This window comes from Chrysoperla carnea, chromosome 5 (assembly GCF_905475395.1).
Source record: "Chrysoperla carnea chromosome 5, inChrCarn1.1, whole genome shotgun sequence".
NCBI classification, from domain to species: domain Eukaryota; kingdom Metazoa; phylum Arthropoda; class Insecta; order Neuroptera; family Chrysopidae; genus Chrysoperla; species Chrysoperla carnea.
In genome coordinates, this window is record NC_058341.1 from 65,344,639 (window position 1) to 65,358,183 (window position 13,545).

The following is a 13,545-nucleotide window of genomic DNA, read 5'->3' on the forward strand; positions in this document are numbered from 1 at the left end:
TTAAAAAAAAGTAAAACTTTAAGAAATGTTATTCAGACTTATTAACAGTTTTTTTTTCCACAAGGACTACAATCATCCCTGGTGGAAAAAATATTTGAAAAAATAATAAGTCTTAATAAGTCTTAGGAAACTTTGAAAAAGTCTTAGAAACTTTAAAAAAGTTATTAAGAACTCTGAATTAGACTAGTCCGAAAACGTTGAGAAATTCAAAGTTCCTAAGACTTTTTCAGAATTTCTTATTCTTTCTTCAAATATTTTTTCCACCAGGGATAATCTCAAGTGAAATGGATAATGGAGTGTTTTAAGCGTTGGCATAAACAATACTAATAGCAAGTATGAAAAAATAAAACAAAGAGGCTATAATTTGTAAGCCTTATAACAATAATTTTTAATAATTATTGGTTAACTTGATTTATATTTAAAAATATATACAATTAAATTTTTTATATTTCATTTTAGTGAAGGATTTAAGTAATTTACGTATATAAATAATCAAAATGTTTGTTGGAGACACATAACTGTCCACTAAAATATCTATTTCCTAATCAAGCAATGTAATTTTTTCCATCACCATCTTTGAGTTTTTAAAATTGCTAAGTTTAACGCACTCAATATGTCATCTTACTTATGGAACGGCTGAAGAAATATTTTGATCGTTGTGAACGTTTAGTGGAACGCACCCTGTGTTTACTAACCTTGAGAGACTGACGGAATCGTAGTTGGTAGTAAAACAGTTTTTAGAATTTAATGCAGAGACTATATCAGTAAATACCGATTTATTCTCTTTTACCGATATATTCTCTGATTTAATGTAAATACATATAACGTTTTGTGATTTGTGAAACAAACGAAACATGGCAAGTAATGCATTTCAAGATATGGCTATAAATAATATTATTAATGAAGAAAATATTAAACTTGAAAATCAACTAAACGCAGAATTAATAATCAAAGAAGAAATATTAGAAGACGTTATAATGACACAACAATGCAACATGAACTACAAGTAGACAGGAACAGTTTTATGATGGAATATGTATCAAACAGTTTTAATACTAACAAAAAAACAAACAATTATCTATAATTAACTATGAAAATATTAAACTTGAAAAACAATTAAATACAGAATTCATTATTAAGGACGAAATTTTAACTGAAAATGTAATAGAACCACAACGCACAAATGCTAGCAACAAAAATCATTTAGTTGCACATAAACAAATTTACACCGGAGAAAAATCAATTGTATGTGATATTTGTAATAAAACATTTACTCTAAGACACAATCTTATGACACGTCAAAGAATTCACACTGGAGAAAAACCATTTTTAATCAAACATTTACTCAAAGAGTCAATCTAGATGCACATAAAAGATTTCACAATGCTGATAAACCATTTGATATGGCTATAAATAATATTATCAATAAAGAAAATATTAAACTGGAAAAACAACTGAACACAGAATTAATAATCAACTAGCTGTGAACTAACCCCTTCGCTGGGCAACTTCAATTTTATATACAAGGATTATTGTGTTATAACAGGGCTTCTTAAACTATGGGTCGCGACCCCATTTGGGGTCACGTAGCAAAATTCTGGGGTCGCGAGAGGTAAAAATACAATTTGACAGAAAATGTTTTTTAACTTGTAAAATTATTGTTATATCATAAAATCTTCTAGTTCGGAAAGATTGTTTGTACCTGCATTTCTATTAAGAGTATTATAATAACTTGAATAACATTTACTATGAATTATGAAATGATATTGGAATTAATAAAAAATATATATTTATTTTTGTCAATCTCTAAAAGCCGAAATAATCCCGAGAAATAATTATCAACAAAATTTCTAGGTATTAATGCTGAAGAAACAGCTTTAACACATATTAAATCCCAATATCGTTCAGCGATAAAAAATGTTGAAGAGGTCTTACGTCCAGCAGTTGCAAACATTCCACCAAGATTTGATTTGTTATGCAATAAAAAACAGGCACATACATCTCATTAAATTTTTAACTTATACTTTAATTTAATACTTACCACGCAACTACTTGAATATATTCGAGAGAATTAAGACGGTCAGAATCCACTTTTATTTTTGAAACTATAATAAATACAATTTTATAATTTTTTGTGTAATTATTAATTTTAGATTTTTGTTTGTTTCAAAACGAATTCTAAACTTATATATTTTCATATGTATATGTATATTGTTATTGTTACCTAATAAATAAATCATCAAAAAATATTAATTTATTTTTCTTTTATATTTGTATGGGGTCGTCAAGAAACTCGCAATCATAAATGGGGTCGTGAATTACAAAAGTTTAAGAAGCCCTGTGTTATAAGCTTCACTACATATGCCGTCACTTTTCTTCCTTTTGTTCACAATTTCATTTAACCTCTAAAATTAAAAACCTTAAAATATAATTAAACATTTAATAACAAAAGTCGTTCAGTTGAACATAAACGAAATTTTAGATGAAAATGTATTAAAACTTTTAATGTTAAAATAAAAATCAACGTAAACCATAATTAATTATTGTGTTTTATTAGAGAAAAAAATGAATTAACACCCCTTGTGGTAATCTTTCTCTGCCAAAGCTGAAAATAAGTCCGAATAACCGTTCTTAAATTATTACTTTTACTTAAAAAGTATGAAAAAGTCTTATAAACTCGGAATAAATTTTTATTTAACGTAAAAAGGCAGAGTAATTCCAAGATTTCGGACCTTCCAGAATAGTTATACAATAAAAATTTTGTGCGGCTGTAAAAAGAATTATTTCGAGTTTTTCTGACTTATTTATTCGCTCCACAGATAATGTATTACATAAATAGATAGGTAACTCTACTGAACATGAAATGTTGTCCAAAAGGTACTTGATGTGAACTTTTTTTTTTAAATGGTGGGAATTAGGTATCATTTTAAATTATTTCTATTCAGTTTATCATTTTTTTGTAATTATTTGTCGTCTAATAAAATAAAGTGAAGTTTTTTAAATAAAATAACTAGTATTAATAAAATAATAATAATTTATTGCAATATTTGAGACAAAATGGCTTTTTTTTTAATATTCAATGCCCATGATCGTATTGACGGAAATCATAGCTGCTTCAATAGTTACTGTTTGTTTAATTAATTAATTGTTAAATTTCTAAAAATTGGTTAGATATTGTTTTATTTGCAAGGAATATTTAAAGTAGACATTTTTATCACAGGTTAGTTAAGTTTAATTATTAAATAATATTTATTATGTTGTAAATACGGGCCAGAATATTATATTGAATTTTAAGACATGCGCATTAATAATCATGCTCTCGTAATAGTTTCCTTCTCAATCTTCTTTGAGAGGTGGTTCTCACTCTGTTGCCAATTCTAGTTAGTATATTTTCAAAGGATACACGTTGGGCATATCTAGTTAAAGATGATCTAAGGAAACACAAGAACAGATCGAGTTATTCAATGCGCATGATCATATTTACGGAAGTCAGTTCCTTCAATGATATGCTTGTTTATATTTCACACGTGCCTGATATTTTATATTGTTTGTTATAAAATATCTTATAGTGAGTGCTCTTTAATTTAACGTTCAAACGAACAATATCGTTAAATAATTTTTCGTTAGTAATATTGTGTTAAAAAATGGTTAGATATTGTTTTATTTGCAAGGAATATTATAAAGCAGACATGTATCACAGGTTAGTAAAGTTTAATTATTAAATAATATTTATTGGTATACCTATTTATTAAATGGCAATTATGCATAGGGCTAATACAGATATTTTGAATGTGTTTGTTCTTCCAAACAATTCAATTTTTCAAAATTTAATATACCTAACCTAAAATATCACACAGCCAAAATAAATTGACACATCATTGACAGCACATATTCGTAGATAATTTACCATACAGATAGAGAACGTCAGAGGTCTGTTAGCTTGTAAGGTTGTAACTCCTGTAAGTGGATACGATATGCATAGCGAGAGAGATGACTGCTAGCGAGTTCTACCGTGCCCTTGTTATAATCAAATGTACATATATACTATTCGCTCCGTGCGTGAGTTCCGTTTCCATGGAAACGATACACTACTTTAATTATAGAATTGTATGGATGCATATATAATTGTATGGATTGCATTTAAGACTTACATTTAAAATTTAATATTCTTGTCCCACAAATTTAAATAAATAATTATGATAATTTACATTTGAAAAATAATATTTGTTCAATTTGATTTCTTATTTTCACAATTTTTAATGCATTAAGTTCAAGTAATTCGTGTTTTTCAATAATTTTAATTTGACATTTCTATTACATTAACATGTAAAGAATTGCAAATTAGTAATAACAGCCCCCTTTAACTCCAAAATTTTTCACTTAAAGCGCTGGCATCGATTTTATTGTCCCTACCATGACTACGCACACAACGAATACACCTTGATAGATCTAGTTCTACCAAGCTATACACCATAGTCAGGATCATGAAGGTTATAAGAAGGAGAACGATCGCTATAGAAAATATTGTCCACGAAATATGGATAAAATAAGTGAGGCGCTGCGACCGCTAAGTAGTATCAATAAAAGCGGGCTGTTGTGCGCTAATTTGAAATGATATATCAATTTGTACATTATGCAACTAACTTCGTCTACTTGTACTCATAAACAGCTAACTTCGCACATACTACTTCTTGATGACAGCGCGGCTGGTGGCCGAAAAATGAACTATAAATTCTACAAATTATCAGGGACAGACGCGCTAATGCTTTAACACGTAGCGATCGTTCTCCTTCTTTATAACCTTCATGGTCAGGATATTCCGTGTTTACACCGAGCATGAGTTTTATTGGAGGCGTTTCCATGGTAACGATATACTGCTTTATTAATATAATTGTGTAGATGCATATTTAATTTTATGGATTGCATTTATGGCTTATATTGTAAATCTAAGATTATTTTTTAACAAATTTAAATAAGTAATTACTAATTATGATATTTTACATTTAAAAATTATATTAGACAAGGGCACATCATCTAATACAGGATTTGCCCATCGTGTACCAAGTTTGTACATTTTTGCTTGACAGCGAAAATATTAACAAAGACAACAACCCTGGTGGAAAAAATATTTGAAGAAAGAATAAGAAATTCTGAAAAAGTCTTAAGAACTTTGAATTTCTCAACGTTTTCGGACTAGTCTAATTCAGAGTTCTTAATACTTTTTTAAAGTTTCTAAGACTTTTTCAGAGTTTCCTAAGACTTTTTCTTTTTACAAAAATATTTTTTCCACCAGGGAATACAATATTCAAATAGCTCACAGAGAAGCACAATAACAGAGCATGTTATTCAATGCGCATGATCTCTTTGTTTAATTAATTCTGTATAAAAGTGCTAAAAAATGGTTTTTGCAAAATTTTATTTGCAAGGAATATTTTAAAGTAGACATGCATGGCAGGTTATTAAGGTTTAATTATTAAATAATATTTATTATGGCAATTATTATGTTGTAGATATGCGCCAGAATATTATATTGTCCAATAAAAGTTCTAGATCACGCAAAAATTTAAAATTTTTATTTAGGCAATTTTCATAGTCAAATTTAAATAAACTTATATATGTTTGTGTGTCTTTAATAACCACAATTTTTTTCCAAGTAAAACTATCGAGTAATTATCAAGATTTTCGTAAAAAACTTTTTTTTTTTTTTTTTTTTTTTTTTCAATGAAAAATGTACTTCGAAATCATTGTACCGGGTTCATTCATGATTAATTTTTTGTTTGTTTTTACATCTATATTCCTAAAAAATGATGATGCCAGACACTAACGATTTAGGAATACGTTCGAAAATGCGATAATAAAAAAAATTAATTTTTTTATAATTGTTGACAAATTGCTTAAAATTTTAGTAAAATGTAAAAAATAATAACACCATTCTGCGGAAAAAAATGTGTTATTTGACGCGAAACAACATTTTGTCCAGGCCGCAACAATATTGTTAGAAAGGTTCATCTAAAATACAATAGCCACAACTAAAATTGACTGACTCACTTACTGATACAAATCTAGACATGCTATTAAGGTTTTCGGCGCGAAATTTCTTGAAACCTGTGAGAAGCTTAAAAAAAGTTTTTATCTTTTTAAAAATTTCGTTTTCCAGTACAATACATGCTAGAAAGATGAAATTTTTCATCAATAGACTCGAAATAAAGTCAAATTAACAAAAACCTTTGAAAAGTTTCATTAACCACATCGTAAACCCCCAAAAAATCAAACCCCACTCCAAATTACGTTTTTCTGTTCTATACATGCTCGAAAGATGGGATTTTCACCAATCTACTAGAAATAAAGTCAAATTAACAAAATACTTTAATTTGGGTAGATTGGCAAAAATCCAACTTTTTAGCAGATGCAGAACTGAAAACGTAATTTTGGGGTTCTTTCTCGATTTTTCGGGGGGTTTCGATGTAGGTAATGAAATTTATCAATGTATTCTGTTAACTTAACTTTATTTATTAACTGAAAAACTTATTTTTGGGTGATTTTTCAATTTTCCAGGGGGGTTAATGCAAGGAAAAAGATACAGTTTTTCTAGTCTCTCGTAGGTTTGAAGCAATTCCGCACCGAATGCCGAAAACCGCATCTATCTAGCTTGTCTAGAAGTGCTTTAGAATTTGTATCGGCGAGTTAGTCATATTTCGTTGTGGCTATATAGTATTTTAGATTAATCTTTCTAGCAATATCGTTGAAGCCTGGGCAAAAACGTTGTTTCGCGTTAAACAATAAATATTTTCTTTTTTTCCGTAGAATTCAAGGTCTAAAATTTTTTTTGCATTTTCCGAAAATTTTAAGCAATTAGCCTTTTTTCCTGGGAAGATTAAAAAAAATCCTCTAGATGGCAGGATATATTTGTTCCCCCCCTATTGTTGCCATCTAGCGGATCTTTTTTTAATCTCCCCAAGAAAAAGGCTAATTAAAGCATTATATTTGTTAAATAATACTAATAAAATTTTTTAACTAACTACATAAGAAAAATTATAAACATCATATGATCCTTAAATCCGTACATACAATAATTAATAATTCCAGACCTTTTTCTTTGAAGATCCGCTAGCTGGCAACACATAGGGGTACAAATATATCCTGCCATCTATGAGATTTATTTTTAATCTTCCCAGGAAAAAGGCTAATTTGTCACCATATTATTAAAAAATTAATTGTTGTAAAATTAATGTTCTTTTTTCGCATTTTCGAATGTGTTCTTAAATCGTTGGTATATAGCATCTTCATTTTTTATGAATGTAAATGTAAAAATATTTTTCATTTGAAAAATTTTTATTTTTATCGAAAAACTTAAATTATCTCAAACAAGTGAAAATAAACAATTGACTGAGTTAATTGATGAAATACCATGCATAGACAGTGGTTATTACTCTTTCACATTACACATATACCTATCTATACATAATCCCAACTATATATAAATACATACTATATACAGTGTGTGTTTGAAGCATCTTGGGATAGAAATATGTCTGTAGTATGACTGAATACAGAATACATTCGTTTAGTAATGCATCTAAAAGAGAGGTATTATATACATACATTGAATTACTTGGAAGACACTTGGAGGTGGGAGTTTTTTAGTTACAGATAACTAGTAAGTTGATATGCAACAAATCTCCCACTCTCTGCATGCATACAACGCAACAGCTTGTCCTATCGTATCTGTAGTGTTACAATACATGAATAATACCTCTCTTTTAGATGCATTACTAAACGAATGTATTCTGTATTCAGTCATACTACAGACATATTTCTATCCCAATCTATCTCTAACGGTTTACAAGATGGTCTAGGGACCCAAGACCCAATTGACCCATGTTGCTCATTTACGAACTCGACCTCACTTTTTACGTCCTGAGTGCGCTGTAAAAATTTCAGCGTTTCATAACTCAAAAACGAAATCTTTTTTCGTTTTTGAGTTATCGTGTTCACAGACGGACGGACATTCGAAAATGGACTAATTAGATGATTCTATGAATACCTACCCCAAAATTTTGTTTATAGCATCAATATTTTTAAGCGTTACAAACTTGGGACTAAACTTAATATACTATGTATATTTCATATATACATGGTATAAAAATATTCGATAACTTGAAACTTTACTTTAACCTGAAAAAAATTGTGTCAAAAAACGCAATTATACAATTTCACATCCCCTTTTCAACACAGGTAAAATATATGTATGGTTTTCTATTTTTTTAAATGTATAATAGTATTTATTCATTGAGAATATCAGAGAAGATGACCGTGAAATATTTTATATTGACTATTTTTACAGAAATCTGTAATTTATGTTAATGCCAAATGACTACTTTTATAGAAATCTGTAATTTATGGCAATGTGAAATTACATTAATTTTTTTTTTTTTTTTTTTAAATTAATATATCTTTATAATTTATATCTCTGTTATTCTGAAGTATGAGCTATATTGCTGTACAGTTTCATTAAAAACCATTAGCTAGTTTTAGCGTGAAAGCGTAACAAACAAACAAACAAACAAACATGCTTACTTTGGCATTTATAATATATAGAGACTAGCTGACCCGGCGAACTTTGTTCCGCCTTAATGGCAATAAATAAGCTTTTTTTTTTTAATTGTAAAAAATACAAACAAAAATAAAAAAATACATTAATCATTCATAATTATTTCTGTATTTTAGTACATAGGTTGCTCTTCATTTAAGTACCTTGTGATACACGACATTTTTTTTTTATTATCAGGCGCAAAAACAAACAACGCAGATGGTCTTCCGACCCGTGAACATGTCATGTATAATTGACCATGGGAAAAACATGAATGTTCTAGATTTAAACCACAAACTTTTAAGGATTGGCCAATAAGTTCATCATAGATGGCACCACCGCCGAAATAAATGTTAGTTCGATAAGTTTACTATAGATGGCGCCACCATCGAAATAAATGTTAGCTCAATATGTTTACTATAGATGGCACCACCACCGAAATAAATGTTAGTTCAATATGTTTACCATAGACGGCGCCACCACCGAAATAAATGCTAATTCAATATGTTTACTACAGATGGCACCACCATCGAAATTAATGGTAGTTCAATAAGTTTACCATAGATGGCAATGGCACCACCACCGAAATGAATGTTAGTTCAATATGTTTACCATAGATGGCGCCACCATCGAAATAAATGCTAGTTCAATATGTTTACTACAGATGGCACCACCATCGAAATTAATGTTAGTTCAATAAGTTTACCATAGATGGCGCCACGAAAAACATGAATGTTCTAGATTTAAACCACAAACTTTTAAGGATTGGCCAATAAGTTCATCATATACTTTTAATTTCTTAATTAAATTATCTATCTGCTGATACTAATTTCGATTAGCTAACAGGTTGGTGAAGTTACCTCATCAATTATGAACAGATAAGTCAATATAAGTAACTACACCAAACTGTTAGTCAATCATTTGGTACATCAGAAGAAAGATAATTTCATAACGAAAATAATGGTATAGGCTTGCCTGAAAAAAACCGTTCATGGAAAAAATTAACTAAAATTAATGAATTTAAAAATAGCCATGAACACTTTTCGATAAAAAAAAATGATAGGCATGCTTAAAAATCAATAAAATTTCATAAAAAATATGTCTCAACTGGTTATCAAATGGGTGAAGATCGACCTTATACCGTCTTTTGTACTAATATATCTTTGGTGCTAAATATTATTTAACATGTTTAAATTATATGTCAAGTGTAATTAAAATGCTAAATATAGATATTTTTATTTAGGTTTCCTGTTGGTGGAGATATGCGTAAAAAATGGCTTGATGCGTTTGGATTTGAAGAAGACGATGTTTTTAGAAATACACTTGTGTGTTCAAATCATTTTGAAAATGATTGTTACCACGTTCCTAATCATTTAACTGGGAATAAAGTATTGAAAAAGGGTTCCATCCCTTCGTTATTGCTTGCTGTTCAAATGGTCAAGAAAACACCACGTAAAATGTAAATTACTTGTTATGATTGTTACACATGAAACGGATTAATCCATTTTATTTATATGTTTTAACTATCAGCTTAACTTAATTAGTCACGTTGTTTTGCACAACTTTTGAGCTCAGTAAAAAATGAAAAGTTTCTGTTTGTATCGCCCAAGGCTTCTTTTTAAATAAAATTATCGAATTGTATGCGAATTTGTTATCAATTTGAATGGAAATAATGTTTAGCCACTGGAAAACTAACTTTCCACTTTGTAGATTTGTCATTTATTTGTCATATTAATAATTAAAATTTCGTGTATATGTTACAGAAAATTAGATTTCGATGGAGAGTCTTCTAATACGGCCGTAGGATCAACTTCAAACATGGAATTATTTAGTGATAATTATAAAATGGAATTAGTTTCTACTGAAACTCCAAGAAATAAATTTGTTTCAACGGACAATTCAAAAATGGAATTTGTTACTGCTGGAAATGAAAGTATTAGATTGGAAGAATCGACATCAAGCAAACTTTTTGGCGCAAAATCTGCAAATACTGATGTAGAACCACCCTCGAGCATAGAATTACCTAGTATTAGTTCTGAAATGGAATTTATTGCTCCTGGAAGCAGTGTATTGAAAACATCTATAACTCAAAAACGATGGCGCCCTGCTTATGTTTCGCAAGTCGATATGGAACACGAATTTGATATTCCTCGACACGCCAAAAGTCATTCCAGTTTGGCAGTTGATAAAATACAGAAAAAGAAAATTATCGCCTTAAATCGAGACAATCGATTATTAAAAGCCAGAGTAAAAAATTTAGAAACGTTTCTAAATCATTTGAAGAGCAAGAACTTGATATCCGAAGAGGCCTATTCGAACATACAGGTAATGATATCGCCCATTATGCGGCAATAGTTTAAAGAAGATTCATGTTAGGTAGGAAGCCGCAAAAATGATTGCGCGTCTAGCCGTACAATTGTTAACTAAAAGTGTGGCGGTTTCTACAAACTATTGCCCATTATAAAAATATATTGCCGATTATAATCGATGGCTTTGATATTCTTAACAGCAGATCGATATTTTCCAAAAACCCGTTAGCCGCAAAATTGGGTGAAGAAAATTTAGAATATATCACAGAACGTGTAAATTCTTTTATAAAATATATTTCTGGATTGAAATTTGAAAATAGGCGCCCTATGATTTATCCTGAGAGAAAAGTTGGATTTTTGAGATTTATCATCTGGCTTGATTTATGCAATAGAATTATTTAAAGTTTAAAATAAAAATAACATTTCGTTATGTTTTACCGTACAAACTTAGCCAAGATCATTTGGAAGTATTTTTAAGTGCGTTGCGCCGTAGAGGATGTGGGTTTAATAACAACACTACTGCGCATTAATTCAAAAACGCTTATAGAAGGCTTATTTGTTTGTGCGTAACGATTTACATTAGAACGTTCCACTATGGTTATCGTCAGCAATTCTGAAATCGAATTTGAAATCAGTCAAAATTTCGATATTTATAAACTTTTTTGTCGATTATTTTTACAATTTGACGCTTGAAGGCTTCATCAAGCGCATGCACGGATCCAGCCCTCAAATGCGAATCGGAGTATGGACTCGCTCATGATCGATATAGTGCATTCCTACAGAGGAGATGTTTACAAAAAAATATGACGCTCTGACCAAAATTGTTTACAGTGTATTTGTTATTAATAAACCTGAATATGTTAATTTGTTCACTCACCACGTTAAACTCTAAACTACTGAACCAATTTTGATGAAATTTTTACAACTTCAAATTAAGGTAAACACCAGTATACATTTTATATTAAATAATTTTATTTAGGTGCCTACTTAAATAACAAATAGCTACAAGCTTTCGGTTTTTTTTTGCGAAAGCATTGATGATATCATCGATTTCTAGATGTTTAGGATAGCAAGCCCGAATAATAAAAGTCCCACCTGTCCCATTAAAGCACGCAACCAAGATTTTATCCCGTGAAGTGTAGAAAACGATCTCTCTGTGGTAGCTACGCTGACCGGAAGAGTTACGCTTCAAATCTTGGTCGCATGAGATGAGCTACCGACTCTGATATGGTGGAATTATTTTCACATTGTTTTCCATTTGACCATTCAGAGTCGGTATTCATTTATAATAGTTGATTCACTATCATCAATAAATCAGCGGTGCATCGGAACCTTTTTTCACTGACTGGATATCGATATTCAAGTATTGGCACCAACATTTGGTCATTGATAACGGAATTTAATATAGGGGTATATTTAAATTGATTTCCGAAAGTACTCTTCTACCGATTTCGCTAGGATTTTCCCCCCAAAAATTATCAGAAGGGGGTTTAGTATGAAATTAGGAACAATAGACTAACTATTTAGAGCGATTCATTTTTGCTTTCATTAATATCTAATTCTATTTAAGTGATGGGCAATCGTCATTATGAGGTTATATCTTAAATTAATTGAAGTAACATCTGCAAACTAGAAGTAAAGCTTTTAATTTATTTTATAATTGTTACAGAATACTTTAAGTACTTCTACAGAAAAGATGAATATTCAAGAGGAATCATTTATTGAACATGATTCACTTATTGACATTAAAGAAGAGCCAATTATTGATATAAAAGAAGAACCAGTTGATTCCATACAAGAACAATATCAACCGATTGATCCTTTAAGTCTACCCAATTATGAAGGTGATTCATCCCAAACTGAACAACATCAGTTAAATGTTTATAAGAATACAATGAATATGGTTAAAGTAGAAGACGTCCCATCCGAGTATAATGAAGATGCACATTTTAGAAATGATTGTCTCCAATTCGGAAATTTCGTGGGAATAGAATTGCAAAAATTAAGTGACTATAATAGTTTAGAAGTTGCCACACAACGTATTAGATCTGTAATTTTAGATGCTCAAAATGGACTTTACAAAAGTGATCTTTAATTCACAAAGTGCTTCAACTCGGCGTAAAGAAATTCACACCGGCGAAAAACCATATTCATGTGAAATTTGTAATACAAAATTTAGTTTTTGTATACAAAATTTAGTTTATAGTGAAAGCGTACTACTTTTTTAAAAGAAAAAAATTCGTTACAGTGCAAACTCAGCAGGAAAGGGTCGATAAAGGAGTTACAAACATTGGGTAAAAAATCCAACAGCTGAATGTTTGCCGGTGAAGAGGGATGGCGGTTTAAAGGGTTGGCAAAAGGTTTTTTGCGATTTACGGCGTAAATATTCGTCCTATCAAAAAAAGGTAAAATATAAAAGTTCTAGGCAGTAAAAAAATCTAGAACTTTTATTTTTATCATTTTTTAACATAACCTCAACATTTTCGAGTAAAACAGAAAAAACTTTTTTTTTTATTTTTAATTCTTTATTCCTACAAAAAAAAAAAAAATGCAATCGTTATGTAATTTGGTAAAATTGAATTTATTTGAATTCATAAGAGCCTGTAATTTTTTTGTTTTTTCAAAGTTCAATAGTTTCTGAGAAAA

At 29.7% G+C, this 13,545-nt stretch overlaps 1 protein-coding gene across 1 annotated transcript; it reads left to right on the plus strand.

The window, feature by feature from the left end:
* Positions 1-3,626: 3,626 nt before the first annotated feature.
* On the plus strand, positions 3,627-13,075 carry LOC123300841. The gene is made up of 4 exons (XM_044883488.1): positions 3,627-3,700; positions 9,834-10,049; positions 10,354-10,915; positions 12,569-13,075. Exons 1-4 carry the CDS (start codon positions 3,645-3,647, stop codon positions 12,992-12,994), a joined length of 1,260 nt encoding a protein of 419 aa, XP_044739423.1. The 5' UTR covers positions 3,627-3,644; the 3' UTR covers positions 12,995-13,075.
* The last annotated feature ends 470 nt before the right edge of the window (positions 13,076-13,545 follow it).

What these genes read in the sequence shown, in the direction of transcription:
- LOC123300841 (XM_044883488.1), top strand. Translation starts at nt 3,645, where the DNA reads ATGGTTAGATATTGTTTTATTTGCAAGGAATATTATAAAGCAGACATG. An exon ending in AAGAAAACACCACGTAAAAT is followed by an intron (nt 10,050 to 10,353) that starts GTAAATTACTTG and finishes TATATGTTACAG; the next exon opens with AAAATTAGATTTCGATGGAG. An exon ending in AGGCCTATTCGAACATACAG is followed by an intron (nt 10,916 to 12,568) that starts GTAATGATATCG and finishes TAATTGTTACAG; the next exon opens with AATACTTTAAGTACTTCTAC.